We start from the raw sequence: 15,143 nt of genomic DNA, 5'->3' as shown, positions 1-15,143 counted from the left end.
AAAGCGGAAAGATATCCATCAGTCACTCGCCATTCCACTTTCCAATGAGGATACCTGGTCATAGGAATGGCTGGTACCACAGCCAATTAGAATGTGTACAGTATTGTGGTAGCTAGCTAGCTGAGCTAACCTTAAAGGTGTTAGGGGCGGACACAGTGAGTTCTGCCACCTCCCAGCCTTTAGAGGAAGCTCCAGAACGCTGCCACAGAGCCAGGCCCTGATCCCCGCTCCTCAGGACATGCACTGACAGAAGGTCAGTGGAGCCAGCAGGCAGCCAGTACCTAGAGGCGAGGAGTGAGAGATCAGGGCAGAGGTAAAATGAGGAGATTATGGGGTGAGGGTTTTAGTAGGAGAGTGAGGTGAGAAACGAGGCTAGGGGTGAGAGGGGCAAATAAAGGTGAGGAGAGGTGAGTCGGGAGGAGAGTGAGGTAACAGCGAGGGACTGAGCTCACCAAAAACGAACACACATCCCTGTGGTAGAGCTTAGCTCTGAAGAAAGCAGCTGGGCCACCTCCATCTCCTCGGAGTTCCGTTTCAACACAGTCAGATAGAAACCTACAGGACACAGACAATCAATAATTGTCATTATAAAAGATTGGATTTACGCAGCGCTTTAACGGGTGCTCAAATCCCGCTTTTGCACCAGCTAAATTCGCAGCCAAACAATGCCATGAATGACTACTGTTTGACCTGCTTCCTGAAGACGGCCAGATGGGACATCCTGGTTACCACCCTTCCCAAACACAATGATACTGGGCCATAATAACCCTCACCGTTCTCAGTTCTGTAGGTGTGGTCCAGTCGGTCCTTCCTGCCTCTCAAACGGTCCCAGCGCCCCCTGTGACTCATGTCTACCTCAAAGTCACACCAGGAGTCTACCTCAAATCCACACGGATCTGTATGAAGCAAACACTTATTACCCTGCTGCTTCCCCATACTCTCCCGATTTAGAATATCTTCATAGTCTCAAATCAGTGAGGAAATATATTGCCTACATGATGTGTTTGATATGGTATAACCCCACAGAATGAAATGGAACTCTAGTAAGTGATATGATTGACGTAGTATAATCTATGTGCATTAGTGGCAATGTAATAACAACAATCACACTTTCAGTGTTAAAAAATGCTTCACAGGGCAGTGTGTTTATAGAGCCATTATGAACGCATCTCTTACGTTGATCTTTGCAGGCTCCTTCCTTGACTGTGACATCATCGATGGCTATAAACCCACTGCCAGAGGTATTCCTGCTTCCAGAGAACTGAACCTAGACCACAGATGATACATGTGCATGTATTATAGATCCCCATTAGCCAAGGCAGCAGCTACTCTTCCTGGGGTGCAGCAAAATGAAGGCAGTTTATACCATTTTCAAAACATTACAATACATTCACAGATTTCACAACACATTGTGTGCCCTCAGGCCCCTACTCCACCACTACCACATATCTACAGTACAAAATCCATGTGCACGTGTGTGTATGTTATCGTGTGTGTGTATGCATGTGTCTGTGCCTATGTTTGTGTTACTTCACAGTCCCCGCTGTTCAATAAGGTGTATTTCTATCTGTTTTTTTAAATCTAATTCACTGCTTATATCAGATACTTGATGTGGAATAGAGTTCCATGTAGTCATGGCTCTATGTAGTACTGTGTGCCTCCCATAGTCTATTCTGGACTTGGGGACTGTGAAGAGACCTCATGTGGCATGTCTTGTGGGGTATGCACGGGTGTCCGAGCTGCGCGCCAATAGTTCAAACAGACATCTCGGTGCACTCAACATGTCAATGCGCACGTGAATGCGCACGTGTGTGTACCATCAGGTAAACCTCTCACATATACAAGTAGTGATGAAGTCAATCTCTTCCTCCACTTTGAACCAGGAGAGAATGACATGCATATTATTAATATTAGCTCTCCGTGTACATCCAAGGGCCAGCCGTGCTGCCCTGTTCTGAGCCCTCATTACCACTGTGCGTGTGTGCGTGTATCCATACCTCCTGTGTGTCTACTATGTCGAGTTGAACCTGTGCATTCATCCACTCTGAATCCTGGCTGCCTTGGCGAGTCCACACCACAGTTCTTGATGTTTTCTACCATGAAGAGAATGATTATAGTTCCATGTACTACTAAATGTTACAGTACTCTTATATGTGGCGGAGTGGAAAAAACAGAACTATTAGTTGAGAAGGTATTTATGTGCAAGTTAGAGGACAATAGCATAAAAGCTTGGTGATGAAAGGCACTTGATCAACCGTCATTTCAACCAACTGTAGAAGGCTACTATCTGTTACTCTAAACCCCCTCGCCACTAATACATATATTGACAATGATTTGGGCAATAGCAGTCATCAGGGAATTCTGTATGTTTATTATAATGTAACTAAAGCCCAGAGTTGTAAAACTCCTTATAAAACATCCGTGTAAAACATATACGGCCAGGACAGAGATTAAGCCTAGTCCCGGACTAAAAAACAAGCTTAATTTGGATTCTGAATTGAAAGTACTTCTCAGTCCAAGACCCGGTTGAGTCTGTGTCTGGAAAAGCAGCCCATACTGTAGTAGCTGTCTACTGTACATACCGTCTGTACTAAGAGGTCCAGGTTGGACACAGATGGTCCCAACATGTAATACCAGAAGCCAACGCAGAGGTCCGTGGTTTGGAACGTAAGAGGAACAGAGACGACCGCGGTCTCACCGTCCACGCTACCAGACATATTCACCATCAGGTAAAACCCTGTCACACACACAGGACACAAAGCAGCCATTTTTAAATGACAGTCTTCGCCACTTTGAGTGACACTTGTGGCAGATGCAGGGATGTTTAATTTGCCTCCCTATGAGTAATGTGATGTAACATTTTAGCATGTGAAGAGACTGCCTTCTAAATTTCATCTTGTCTTAGTGTCATAAAAAATCCTTGGTTCCTGCCTGTGCTTGGTAAATATATAGGGGGGGGGGGGGGGGGGGGGGGGGGCGACATGACCCCCTCCTTTGGAGCATCTGGCAGAACGGACAGAATATGTAGGAGACGGTGCCAGACGCATGACGGAACCAACCCTATGAACTATGCCTATGTAACATGTAACCGGTATATAAAGGGATCTAACGGGACTGCCTCGTGGGAGAAGCTCACTTCAGACCGGTACTTTATGCATCTAAGTTTGACTGTGACCTCTCCAGCATGCTGATAATAAACAATGATTCATTTAAAACTGACTTGGAATGTCCCTGTGTAGAATTTCCATGACAGTAGCTAGCTCTTCAGGTCCAGAACAGTACCTTTGTCATTTCCGACCGTGTGGTCGTACAGCGGTCCATTCCATGGCTGGTCCACCTGCAGGCCTTGGGAGTGGACCCAGTCGAAGGCATCGTCGGTCTCCTGGACACAGTTACACAGGCCTGATGGGGAAAGACAGGAACATTTTCATCTCATGTAGTTTTTTCTGTTACAGCCTTATGTTAATGCTTCCTTCACAGTGCTCCTTTATGAAGCTGAACCCTCCCTGCAACTCATTCTTAATGCCAATCAGACCTAAGTAAATCTTCTTGGAATTCTTCCGCAATTCCAGGAGACTTCAGGCTAAACTAGGAGGGGTTGGCAAACCTATGGCGAACAGATCTGGGACCAGGTTAATGTATTTCCTGGTAAGCCTCTTCTCTATGCCTCACCATGTTCAAAGGTGCAGTCCATAGGGGTGGCTGGAGGGGTGGTGGGTACTGTGGTGGGGGCTGAAGTGGTTGGGATCAGCTCTGCACAGGTCAGGTTCATCCTAACGTGGATGTCATCCAGGGCTATGCCTCCGTCTACGCTGCCAGGGCGCTTGGTAGAAAATATGATCTGCAACAAAACACATGGTCCAACAATGTCTACTTGAATGCTCACTAGTACATTGGTTGACCGCTGTCTTATTGGTTGACCGTTGTCTGACCTGGTGTGGTCCTGTAGTGTTGTAGTCCACCATGGCCTGATGCCAGATTGGGTCGAGTTTACCAAATCTGCTCCATATCGTACGTAGAACACCTGTCTCGTTCACATACACTGTCAGCTCCATCTGATCTGGGGGGGGGGGGGCAAACACTAAATGCACACTTTTTTTTGGTATGTATGACACCAGTAGGCCCTATAGTGGCATGGTATTACATGCACAGGAGGCTGCTGAGGAGAGGACGGCTCAGAATAATGGCCGGAACGGAGCAAATGGAATGCCATCAAACACCTGGAAACCATGTGTTGGATGTATTATGTACCATTCCACTGACTCCACTCCAGCCATTACCACGAGCCCAATTAAGGCACCACCAACCTCCTGTGCATGCAAGATCGTTTAATTGTTTAGCATTATATCCTTCACCATTGACAGCCATATCAGAGCCAGTTCAGGCTACTTACCCATGGGTCCCCACATGTCCATGAAGTACCAGAACTCTATACATGCATTCTCTACCGCGTCCATAGGTTCACTCTGCAGCTGGGTAATCTCCAGTCCAGAGGAAAATACATGTGTCGAGAAGAGGATGTAGTGTCCTGGAGAGGAGAGCCACAACAAACACAAGTAAAGCCATTTTCTTTAGACAATGAAAACCACGCTTTGCCCTGGGTATAAACTTCAGCAGGCTAACACTGTCTTGTGGCACAGGGCCGACCAGGGCTCAAACCCAATTGGTCACACAACTCCGTGGCACAGACAGAGTTGACCTAGGATCAAACCCCTTCAGTCACACCGTCAGCCTACCCTGGCCAGAGTTGGTGGTGTGGTCCACTGTTGGAGAGAAGCGTCCTCCACTGGACCCGGACAACCATTCCCAGTCCACTCCTGACGCAGCTGGGGGACTGTTCAGCCAGCCACAGTAGTCCATCTCAAAGTCACAGAACCCTGCAGAACACACACACACTGATGGACGCATGGACTTACGTGCGCACACACATGGATGGACGCATGCACGAACTCAAGAACACACACATAGTAAGAACAGCTTTCAGAGCCTTTCTGGTTTCTGTGTGTATTTCTGTTTTTACATGAACATCCCACTGGTCATCGATCCATTGACACACTCACCTTGTGGTGGACACGGCCCATTAACAAGTGTGAGGTCATCAATGGCAATGTCCCCCTCCCGGTCATCCCCGGCCACAGCCTCAAAGATGACCTGTCAATCAGGAAACACATTGCTGTAATCTTAGTCTATCTATGAACTGTCTGTGTTTGATTGTACTACAATACGTACAGGGTCCATGCTTCATAAGTGTAAATTAGTGGGAAAGTAGATTACAGGGTACAGTAAACAGTGGTCCTCAGCTGAACGTGTCCTTAGCTGAATCCCAGAGTAGAAGTCATACTATATCTAGGGTTTGTCTGAAATGGCACTCTATTCTCTATATAGTGCACCACTGTAGGGCTCTGGTCAAAAGTAGTGCACTATTTAGGGAATAGGGTGCTAGTACACCTTTAGTAGTCTACTGAAGGGTTGAAGTGCACAACCTGACTGCAGATTGCACGTCAGCACTCACCAGACTGTTTTCACAAAACGTATCTGATTATGTTGAGGGTATATTTCCGCTTTTCAGATTATGCAAAGATTATATCGCAGACCATGGCGGACTTTGTGACAAACTCAACCATGTACGTGCCAGGTGTTTTATCTCCAACACAGAAAAGCAAGATGCCTCTTTTCCTTATCTTTTCACTGGATGATGATTTATGATGCCCAATCAGACGTTTAGCGGTTTACATGTGATAAAACACTTTATCAGTGTGGATCTACTTCTAGTGTTAATTAATGTAGGACCAAAATGTGTGTTTGGCTTTCACATTCAAACACCACAGGTGGGGTCAATGTGATTTCAATTCAGTTGTGTAGTAATAGTCAGTGTTGGGCAGATTACTTTTAACATGAAAAGTAAAGTAATCAGTAACGTAACCGATTACTTTCAATTCAGTTGTGTAGTAATAGTCAGTGTTGGGCAGATTACTTTTAACATGAAAAGTAAAGTAATCAGTAACGTAACCGATTACTTTCAATTCTAACACCCCCCCCGGCATATTTTAACTGCAACTAAAATATAGTAATATGACTATTTCTAATTTGGCGACTGGTGTGAAAGCACACAGATGCTATAATTCACATTATATTTGATATTGTGAGACCATACATAGGGCTCAATAGAAACTTTTTCCTAACGTTTTCAATTGGCGGCACGAGCCAACAAATTTGGTCATGCGGGGTCAGGCAATAGAACACACGAGTAGTCTAATGATCTTATCTTAAACCCACTCAAATGACCTAAGTCTAATAGACTACTAAAATGGTATGATTCAATAAATCAATTGTTTAAATTAATTAGCACGTCCGAGCAGGAATGCATGATTCAAGATACTGTGATGTATAACCTTAACCACGGATTATCACAACATTTGGGTTGGACAATAGGTTCTATAATTCGCGGTTTGAAATGTTGCTCAATTAGAAAACATTTTCTTTCCCGCTACTCAGAGACAGAGTGAAAGTGAACTGTAAATACACCACAAAGCAGCAACTCTATGGAGTCCAGACAACTTTCTGATTGACCAGGCCTGTGGTAAATGGTTTGGTAGCCTTACCTATTGATTCAATCAATTGGAATAAAAAAGAAGCCATGGACCCTTGATGGGCGCTCAGCAGGACAATAGAATCTTGCCGAGTTAAGAGCATGTGAAAAGTCTTGAGGGTGCACAAAATGACAGCAGTGCTGACGAAGTGTTATCAAATGTCCCTACTCATATTAGATGAAGAAATCCTAAATGTCATTAGCTGTTTAAGAAAGTAAATGTAATCTTGATGAAAAATGTTTTTAAATCATCCGGGCTGATTACAGTTACTTCATTTTTGTAATTTGATTACTTAATCTCCATTACAAATAATCCATAGTAGTAGTAGCAGCAGCAGCAGCAGCAGTAGTAGCAGTAGTAGTAGTAGCAGTAGTAATTGTAGCAGTGGTAATAGTGGTAGCAGTAGCAGCAGTCGTAGCAGTAGTAATAATAATAGTAGTGGTAGCAGCATCAGTAGTAGAAATAGTAATAGAAGTAGAAATAGTAGTAGTAGCACCAATAGTAGTAGCAGCAGCAGTGGTAGTAGCAGTAGCAACATCAGTAGTAGTAGTAGTAGCACCAGTGGTAGTAGCAGCAGTAGTATTAGTAGCAGCACCAGTAGTAGTAGTAGTAGCAGTGGTAGTAGCAGTAGCAACATCAGTAGTAGTAGTAGTAGCAGCAGCAGTGGTAGTAGCAGTAGCAACATCAGTAGTAGTAGTAGCAGCAGCAGCAGTGGTAGTAGCAACATCAGTAGTAGTAGTAGTAGTAGCAGCAGCAGCAGTAGTAGTAGCACCAGTAGTAGTAGTAGCAGCACCAGTAGTAGTAGTAGCACCAGTAGTAGTAGTAGTAGCAGCACCAGTAGTAGTAGTAGCAGCAGCAGCAGTGGTAGTAGCAACATCAGTAGTAGTAGCAGTAGCAACATCAGTAGTAGTAGTAGCACCAGTAGTAGTAGTAGTAGTAGCACCAGTAGTAGTAGTAGTAGCAGCACCAGTAGTAGTAGTAGCACCAGTAGTAGTAGTAGTAGCAGCAGGACTGGTAGTAGCAGTAGCAACATCAGTAGTAGTAGTAGTAGCAGCAGCAGTGGCAGTAGCAATATCAGTAGCAGCAGTAGTAGTAGCAGCAGCAGTGGCAGTAGCAACATCAGTAGTAGTAGTAGTAGTAGTAGTAGCAACATCAGTAGTAGTAGTAGTAGTAGTAGCAACATCAGTAGTGGTAGTAGTAGCAGCAGCAGTGGTAGTAGCAGTAGCAACATCAGTAGTAGTAGTAGTAGCATCAGCAGTGGTAGTAGCAGTAGCAACATCAGTAGTAGTAGTAGCAGCAGTAGTAGTAGTAGCAGCAGCACTGGTAGTAGCAGTAGCAACATCAGTAGTAGTAGCAGCACCAGTAGTAGTAGTAGCAGCAGCACTGGTAGTAGCAGTAGCAACATCAGTAGTAGTAGTAGCAGCAGTGGTAGTAGCACCAGTAGTAGTAGCAGCACCAGTAGTAGTAGCACCAGTAGTAGCAGCACCAGTAGTAGTAGCACCAGTAGTAGTAGCACCAGTAGTAGCAGCACCAGTAGTAGCAGCACCAGTAGTAGCAGCACCAGTAGTAGCAGCACCAGTAGTAGCAGCACCAGTAGTAGTAGTAGCAGTAGTAGTAGCACCAGTAGTAGTAGCACCAGTAGTAGTAGCACCAGTAGTAGCAGCACCAGTAGTAGCAGCACCACCAGTAGTAGCAGCACCACCAGTAGTAGCAGCACCAGTAGTAGCAGCACTAGTAGTAGCAGCACCAGTAGTAGTAGTAGCAGCACCAGTAGTAGTAGCACCAGTAGTAGTAGCAGCACCAGTAGTAGTAGCAGCACTAGTAATAGCACCAGTAGTAGCAGCACCAGTAGTAGTAGTAGCAGCAGCACTAGTAGTAGTAGCACCAGTAGTAGCAGCCAGCACCAGTAGTAGTAGTAGTAGTAGCAGTAGTAGTAGCAGCAGCAGCACCAGTAGTAGTAGTAGCATCAGTAGTAGTAGTAGTAGGAGTAGTAGTAGCAGCAGCAGTAGTAGCAAAAGCAGTACCAGTAGTGTCTGCATGTACCTGGTAAGGTATATCAGGGCTGAGGACCGTAGTTCGGCCGTGTCTCCAGCGATCTCCCTGGTCTCCAGTCCTGCTCCACAGTAGGGTCTGGGTCCTGGAGCCTGGGAAAGGCTGCAGGTAGATGTTGAGCTCCCCTGAGGCCCTGCCCTCCATGTGGTACCAAAACATCCAGCACTCTCCACTGCGAGGGGTGGCATCGTTCACCCCCGTTATAATACGCCCCCTGCTACCCACGTGGTGGTTCCACAGCTGGGCACTCAGGTAGTATCCTGAGCAAAAACATACCATCATATACAGGATGAGTGTGTGTGTGTGTACGAGTGCCTGCTTGTGTGAGTGCGTGTGTGTGTGTATGTCTCTCTCACCCAGTTCAGTACCCAGAGTGTGATCCAGCGCTGGGCTGGAGGTGTTGGCCCCCAGGGCCCCGGTGGTTCTGTTCCAGGTGAAGTCTCCAGACATCTCGACCTGCAGGCCACACAGGGACCCCTGGAAGGTGCACTCTCTCTCCGCCGGACAGGAGCCATTCCCATTGCTGCTGCTGCTCACTACCACGTCATCTATGACAATGCTACCTTTCTTACCACCCACCACAGCCTCCAATATGAACTGAAAAACACACGTTATGTGGTCAAAATACATGACAAATACAGAAGGTATATGGTCAAAGTGTATAGACGGTGCATTTGCCGTACCAGGCGGTGATACAGCCCGACAGGATGCTTTCAATATTGCATTTTACGGAACGCTTGTCAAATAGATACTGTAAGACGCCTTAAAAAAGGACTAAGTTGTTCTGATGAAAATACCAACCAGAGGGCAAGCGTATCATGAAGGACTGGTTGCAAGCAGGACTAAGACAAAGAGGAAGAGGCAAAGCGAGAGGGCTCACTCTCACCAAAATCTGTCCAGAATAAGACCAATGTGTTTCTGTGGGCTTAATAATATGCAGGCCTCAACTTGATGCCTGCGATTCCTGCTTTTGGGACAATGACTCCCATTGTTAGGGTGGAGACATGAGCATCTCATCATTATATACAGATCTCTGACTAAGGTAGCCTGTAGATTTTTTTCTCCCCAATTGGTAATTACAGTCATGTCTCATCGCTATAACTCCTGTACGGACTTGGGAGACGCGAAAGTCGAGAACCACACGTCCCCCGAAAAACGACCGTGCCAAGCTGCACTGTTTCTTGGCACACTGCTCGCTTAACCTGGAAGCCAGCCGCCCCAATGTGTCAGAGGAAACACCGTACAACCCGGCCGGCCAAACCCTCCCCGAACCCGGACGACACTGGGCCAATTGGCGCTGCCACCGGTCTACATTCATTTTTGCCACATTTATTCTATTACAGACACCTTAATGCATACTTTAAAATTATACTATGTGAACTAAACATTAAAATGAAAAAATATGTGAAACATTGTCCTTAAAGTATAATTTTTTTGAGATTACTAATGATACTGTCCCGACTACAACAAAAATACTTTAAGACATGTAATTTTTTCCTTGAAAATGTTTAGTGAAATACTATTCATTCCCATGGAGGACTGCTCCTACTGGGGAATGCCTCAGCAATCCAGGGTTTATATATATTATTGATTCAAACCCATGCCGACTCCGGCATACGTGAGCCGGGTCAGCGGCTGTAACCACTGGATCACACAGGCACTGAAGCAACCAATTATTTATTAGGCCTATTGTTTGCCTTGAACAATTTATTATAACAAAAAATACATCTACCCCTACAAATATGTCAATTTAATCTAAATATTAAATATCCATTCAAATCCTTCTGCTGCAGGATTATTTTGCTCCTGCGACGAAAGGGGTCAAATTACCTGTAGTGGGGTGTCAGTGGTGAAGGTAAGGTCTGTAAAGCGCCACTTGTTCCCCTGAGTCCCATGTCTCATCCACACAACAGTCTCTGGCTCTCCGGTTGACTTGGTGAGGAACCTCACGGAGCCTGGAGATGAAGCAGATAGGGGTCATGTCTGTTGAACTGTGACAATAGGCAGAAGGCACCATTTGGTCTATTTTGATCCCCCTTGGCCTCCTCGGAGTCTGATGTCAGAGTTATCATGCCTATTAAAACTCCCCACTCAATTGTATCTTTATTGGGAAAATACTAATTGCCTTTTGCAAATAATGAATTCAAAGATATTGAATTTGGCCATCAGTGGCACCTAAAAAAAAGACCTTACCAATATCACTACCGTACATGCGATACCAGAAACTAACACAGATGACTGTGCCTGCTGGCTGAGGGTAGCTGATGAGTCTGGCTGTTGATGAGGGGTCCAGCCCGCTGCTGGCGTTAATGGACATGAAATAACCTGTTAAAAACACACACACACACACACACACACACACACACACACACACACACACACACACGCACACGCACACGCACACGCACACGCACACGCACACGCACACACACACACACACACACACACTTGAGAACGATCTTGTACTCTAACCAGGTTTCCATCCAACTTTTTTATGCAAGTAAAGAATGGATTTAAAAAAATGGAACAACAGTCCTGATAGAAACAGCTAATTCTTTGGTAAAAAAATTAACAATTGCTAGGTGGGATCTTTTTGTTTCAGTAAAATGAATTATGCGAGAAATGGCGGTGGAAACGCATTCATGAACACATATTGATATAGTAACCATCATATCGAAGTGAACTTGGAGTCACGCTATGATGCTGTATGGGCCTCCTACTACGACTCAGGAAAGCATGCAGTTTATTTGACTACAGATTAAATACATGATGATGAACTTCACAGGGTTCTGAAAGTGCACGGTGATGAGTTTGATGCTCCTTTCCAATAAATATCGATGGTCTTATTCTGGTGACATGATGATCCAGGCTTGGCTGTCATTTGACAAATAAAAATAATCTCGCTCTAGTCCATAATAACAGGCTAGCCTACCAGCACTGTATCCGAGTTGTTGGCATGTGCCAAGACCAGAGTGGGTACATCCGCTATAACGCAACAATTTATGTGACAAAACTAAATCGCTAAAGTTATTTTTATGTGCACAACGTCATCACGCACAGCATTTAATCCGCAATAAATCAATTTGATGGAAATACATCTCTGATGGGAAATGCACATATTATTTTTATGCAGGTTTTAGCAAATTTGCATGAAAATCTCTCAAATTGGATGGAAACCTAGTTTCTGATTACCATGTGAAATGTAATCTACAGAAACATATACTTCATGAACAAAAGTATGTGGACACCTGCTCGGTCGAACATCTCATTCCAAAATCATGGGCATTAATATGGAGTTGGTCCCCCCTTTGCTGCTACAACAGCCTCCACTATTCTGGAAAGACTTTCCACTAGATGTTGGAACATTGCTGCAGAGACTTGCTTCCATTCAGCCACAAGAGTATTAGTGAGGTCAGGCACTGATGTTGGGTGATTAGGCCAGGCTCGCAGTCGGCATTCCAATTCATCCTGAAGGTGTTCGATGGCGTTGAGGTCAGGGCTCTGTGCAGGCCAGTCAAGTTTTTCCACACCGATCTCAACAAATAATTTCTGTATGGACTTTGCTTTGTGCATGGTGGCATTGTCATGCTGAAACAGGAAAGAGCCTTCCCCAAACTGTTGCCACAAACTTGGAAGCACAGAATTGTCTTGAATGTCATTGTATGCTGTAGCATCTGTCGGATTGCCAGATGGTGAAGTGTGATTAATCACTCCAGAGAATGCATTTCCACTGCTCCAGAGGCCAATGGCGGTGAACTTTACACCACTCCAGCTGACACTTGGCATTGTGCATGGTGATCTTAGACCTGTGTGTGGCTACTTGGCCATGGAAAGCCATTTCACTAAGCTCCCAACTAACAGTTACTGTGCTGATCTTGCTTCCAGAGGCAGTTTGGAACTTGGTAGTGAGTGTTGCAACCGAGGACAGACGATTTTAACGCCCTACCCGCTTCAGCACTCAGCGGTCCCGTTCTGTGAGCTTGTGTGGCCTCCCACTTTGCGGCTGAGCAGTTGTTGCTCCTAGACGTTTCCACTTCACAATAACAGCACTTACAGTTGACCAGGAAGCTCTAGCAGAGCAGAAATTTGACGAACTGACTTGTTGGAAAGGTGGCATCCTAAGACGGTCCATGTTGAAAGTCACTGAGCTCTTCAGTAAGGCCATTCTACTGCCAATATTTGTCTATGGAGATTGCATGGCTGTGCGCTTGATTTTATACACATGTCAGCAACGGTTGTGGCTGAAGCAGCCAAATCCACTAATTCGAAGGGGTGTCCACATACTGTTGCATATGTAGTGTAGTCAACATCCAAAATATACATCAAATAAACAAAACACACACCAAGAGAATAATCCCGTTTACATTTCCTGACTAAAACACCTCTCCTTCCATCTCTCAATCTAGGATATGATTTAGTCTGTGGTTTGGCAAACACTTGACCTACCACTGCCAGTAGTGTGGTCTATTCCTCTTGCTCTCTTCCACAGAAGGGAAACAGTGTGGTCTGGGTACCTTTAAACATAACCAGGAATATTGTTATCTTAAGGATGATGAGTATGATTACGAGGATTGGAGATTAAATGGATTCTTATTATGGTTGTTATTGTTATTGTTATTGCCATTACCAGGCACAGGTGTCCTTCTCAAAGTCACAGGTGAGGAGTTGGGAGCCTGCAGGTATGTCCCCTTCCCCACAGCTCTCAAAGCTGATATCATCCAGCATGATGTCCTGAGCTCCAGGGGATGAGGGTTCCACAGAAAACTCCAACTAAGGGGTGAGAAAAAGAGAGCGGGAGCAAGAGAGAAAAAGAGTGTGCGTGTACGAGTGTGAGTGTGTGTGTGTTTTCCAATGCCAACCTTGAAACCTCCTGGTTGATTACCGATGAAGGCCGTAGCATTCTCCCATCCTCTAGTCTGCTGTGGCTTGTAGATCTTCAGTAATTCTGTGCTCCCAGTGTTTCGGATCATCTTCAGATACATCCGAGAGGACGCACTAAAGTCCCCATGGATGTGGTACCAGAAGCTAAAAATATCAGAGCATCCTTAGTACAACAGCTACTGTAGCGACCTCAAAAAGAGGCTTGGACCTAATGACTAAGGCCAATTACCTCTGATCATGTCTGGCTAAGAACCCACAAACAACATTTTAATCTCTTTCTTGATATCATAGTAAATGAGCTCTAGCTGCCACAGAAACGCATTTGTTTGTATTTTAGTCAATAGCTGTTTCAATACACCATCAGGTTGTTAAATACTTTTAAGAAGACACCAAACAAACTTATTCCCAGATAAAAACTAGGACTTTATACCTCACGAACTCTCCCTCCTCTTTTTTGTTACGCAATGATTAAAACATCTGTGCCATAAATCAAAGGGTAACGCTGACTAGTACAGAATTTCTCCTTACCTTATATGGCATCCCAAAGCCATTGGTTTGTCAATGGTATGCCACAACACAGCTCTGACAAAGTATGTTGCTGAGTCTCCTTCCACATGCATAACATGACCTGGGACATATAAACACACACATCAAGCAGGCAGCACAGATACTGTACAAAGATGCACATGGACAACACAGCAGTCATAACAATGGAGCTATGTGACCATTCTATTCAACTAGGGCTGTGTTTCCCAAAAGCATCGTAGCACTGAGATCCTCTTTCGTCCATTTAGTTTCAATGGAAGGAAGATGAACTTAGTGTGTGTATTGAGACATGTACCCCAGGGTGATCCCGTGGTGTGGTCCTGTCCAGGTATCAGGCTGATGTTAGCCATCTCCAGACTCCAGCGGTACACTCCCACACTGCTGTCGTTCCATCCACAGGAGTGGCGCTCAAAATCACACGACCCTGAGAGGGGAGACCAGGGTCATATTCATTGGGCACAGAACAGAAGATAACAGGCAGACACAGGGATGGACTACCTGAACTTGTCCAATAGAAACGCTTGTTTTTTTGTTTTTTTTATTGAAAAACGCTTTGCTACGGTGTGCCCTAATGAATATGACGCAGCAAACGGTCTGAGATGCGCTAGAGAAACACTAAGACTAAAACTAAAGGGATAGAAAGTGTTTGATTGTTATACAGAATGGTGTTTTTTTTATCAAAGGAAGAAACAACTGGTTTCCACAGCCTCTGTCGGGCATTTGACATGAACAGAGAGAAGAGAATAACAGCTCTCTGGAGCTGAAGAGTACGCAGAGAAGCCGGAGGAAGATTTCAGATTGACGTACCACAGAACTCCTCATCGGAACCATCGTCACAGTCGTCCTTGAAATCACAGACATCATCAACGGGGACACATTTGCCTGTCGCACACAGGAATTCTCTCTCAGGACAACAGGAAACTAGGACCAAAAAGACTGAACAATAAAAATTCCCATTAGAGGAGTTCCTGGACTTCCTGGATCTGATCATTCTATATTTTAATGACAACATTACATTGGCAAACTGCAATTAATAGAATTCAGGGGGTGTGTCTACTAAAATGAGAAAGGGAG

The 15,143-nt window shown here is 45.0% G+C and overlaps 1 protein-coding gene across 1 annotated transcript; it reads right to left on the bottom strand.

Annotated features, from left to right (window-relative positions):
• Positions 1 to 112: 112 nt before the first annotated feature.
• Positions 113 to 10,959, bottom strand: LOC129813514 (MAM and LDL-receptor class A domain-containing protein 1-like). Its single transcript, XM_055865807.1, has 16 exons — positions 10,836 to 10,959; positions 10,473 to 10,597; positions 8,999 to 9,239; positions 8,634 to 8,902; positions 5,061 to 5,151; positions 4,737 to 4,877; positions 4,394 to 4,528; positions 3,933 to 4,060; positions 3,673 to 3,841; positions 3,283 to 3,402; positions 2,583 to 2,737; positions 1,998 to 2,093; positions 1,177 to 1,267; positions 774 to 896; positions 453 to 555; positions 113 to 281 (listed from the first exon to the last, which is right to left on the bottom strand). Exons 1-16 carry the CDS (start codon positions 10,957 to 10,959, stop codon positions 113 to 115), a joined length of 2,280 nt encoding a protein of 759 aa, XP_055721782.1.
• Between the last annotated feature and the right edge of the window lie 4,184 nt (positions 10,960 to 15,143).

Source organism: Salvelinus fontinalis, chromosome 17 (assembly GCF_029448725.1).
Source record: "Salvelinus fontinalis isolate EN_2023a chromosome 17, ASM2944872v1, whole genome shotgun sequence".
Taxonomy (NCBI): Eukaryota; Metazoa; Chordata; class Actinopteri; order Salmoniformes; family Salmonidae; genus Salvelinus; species Salvelinus fontinalis.
This window is presented reverse-complemented; position numbering and strand designations above follow the sequence as displayed.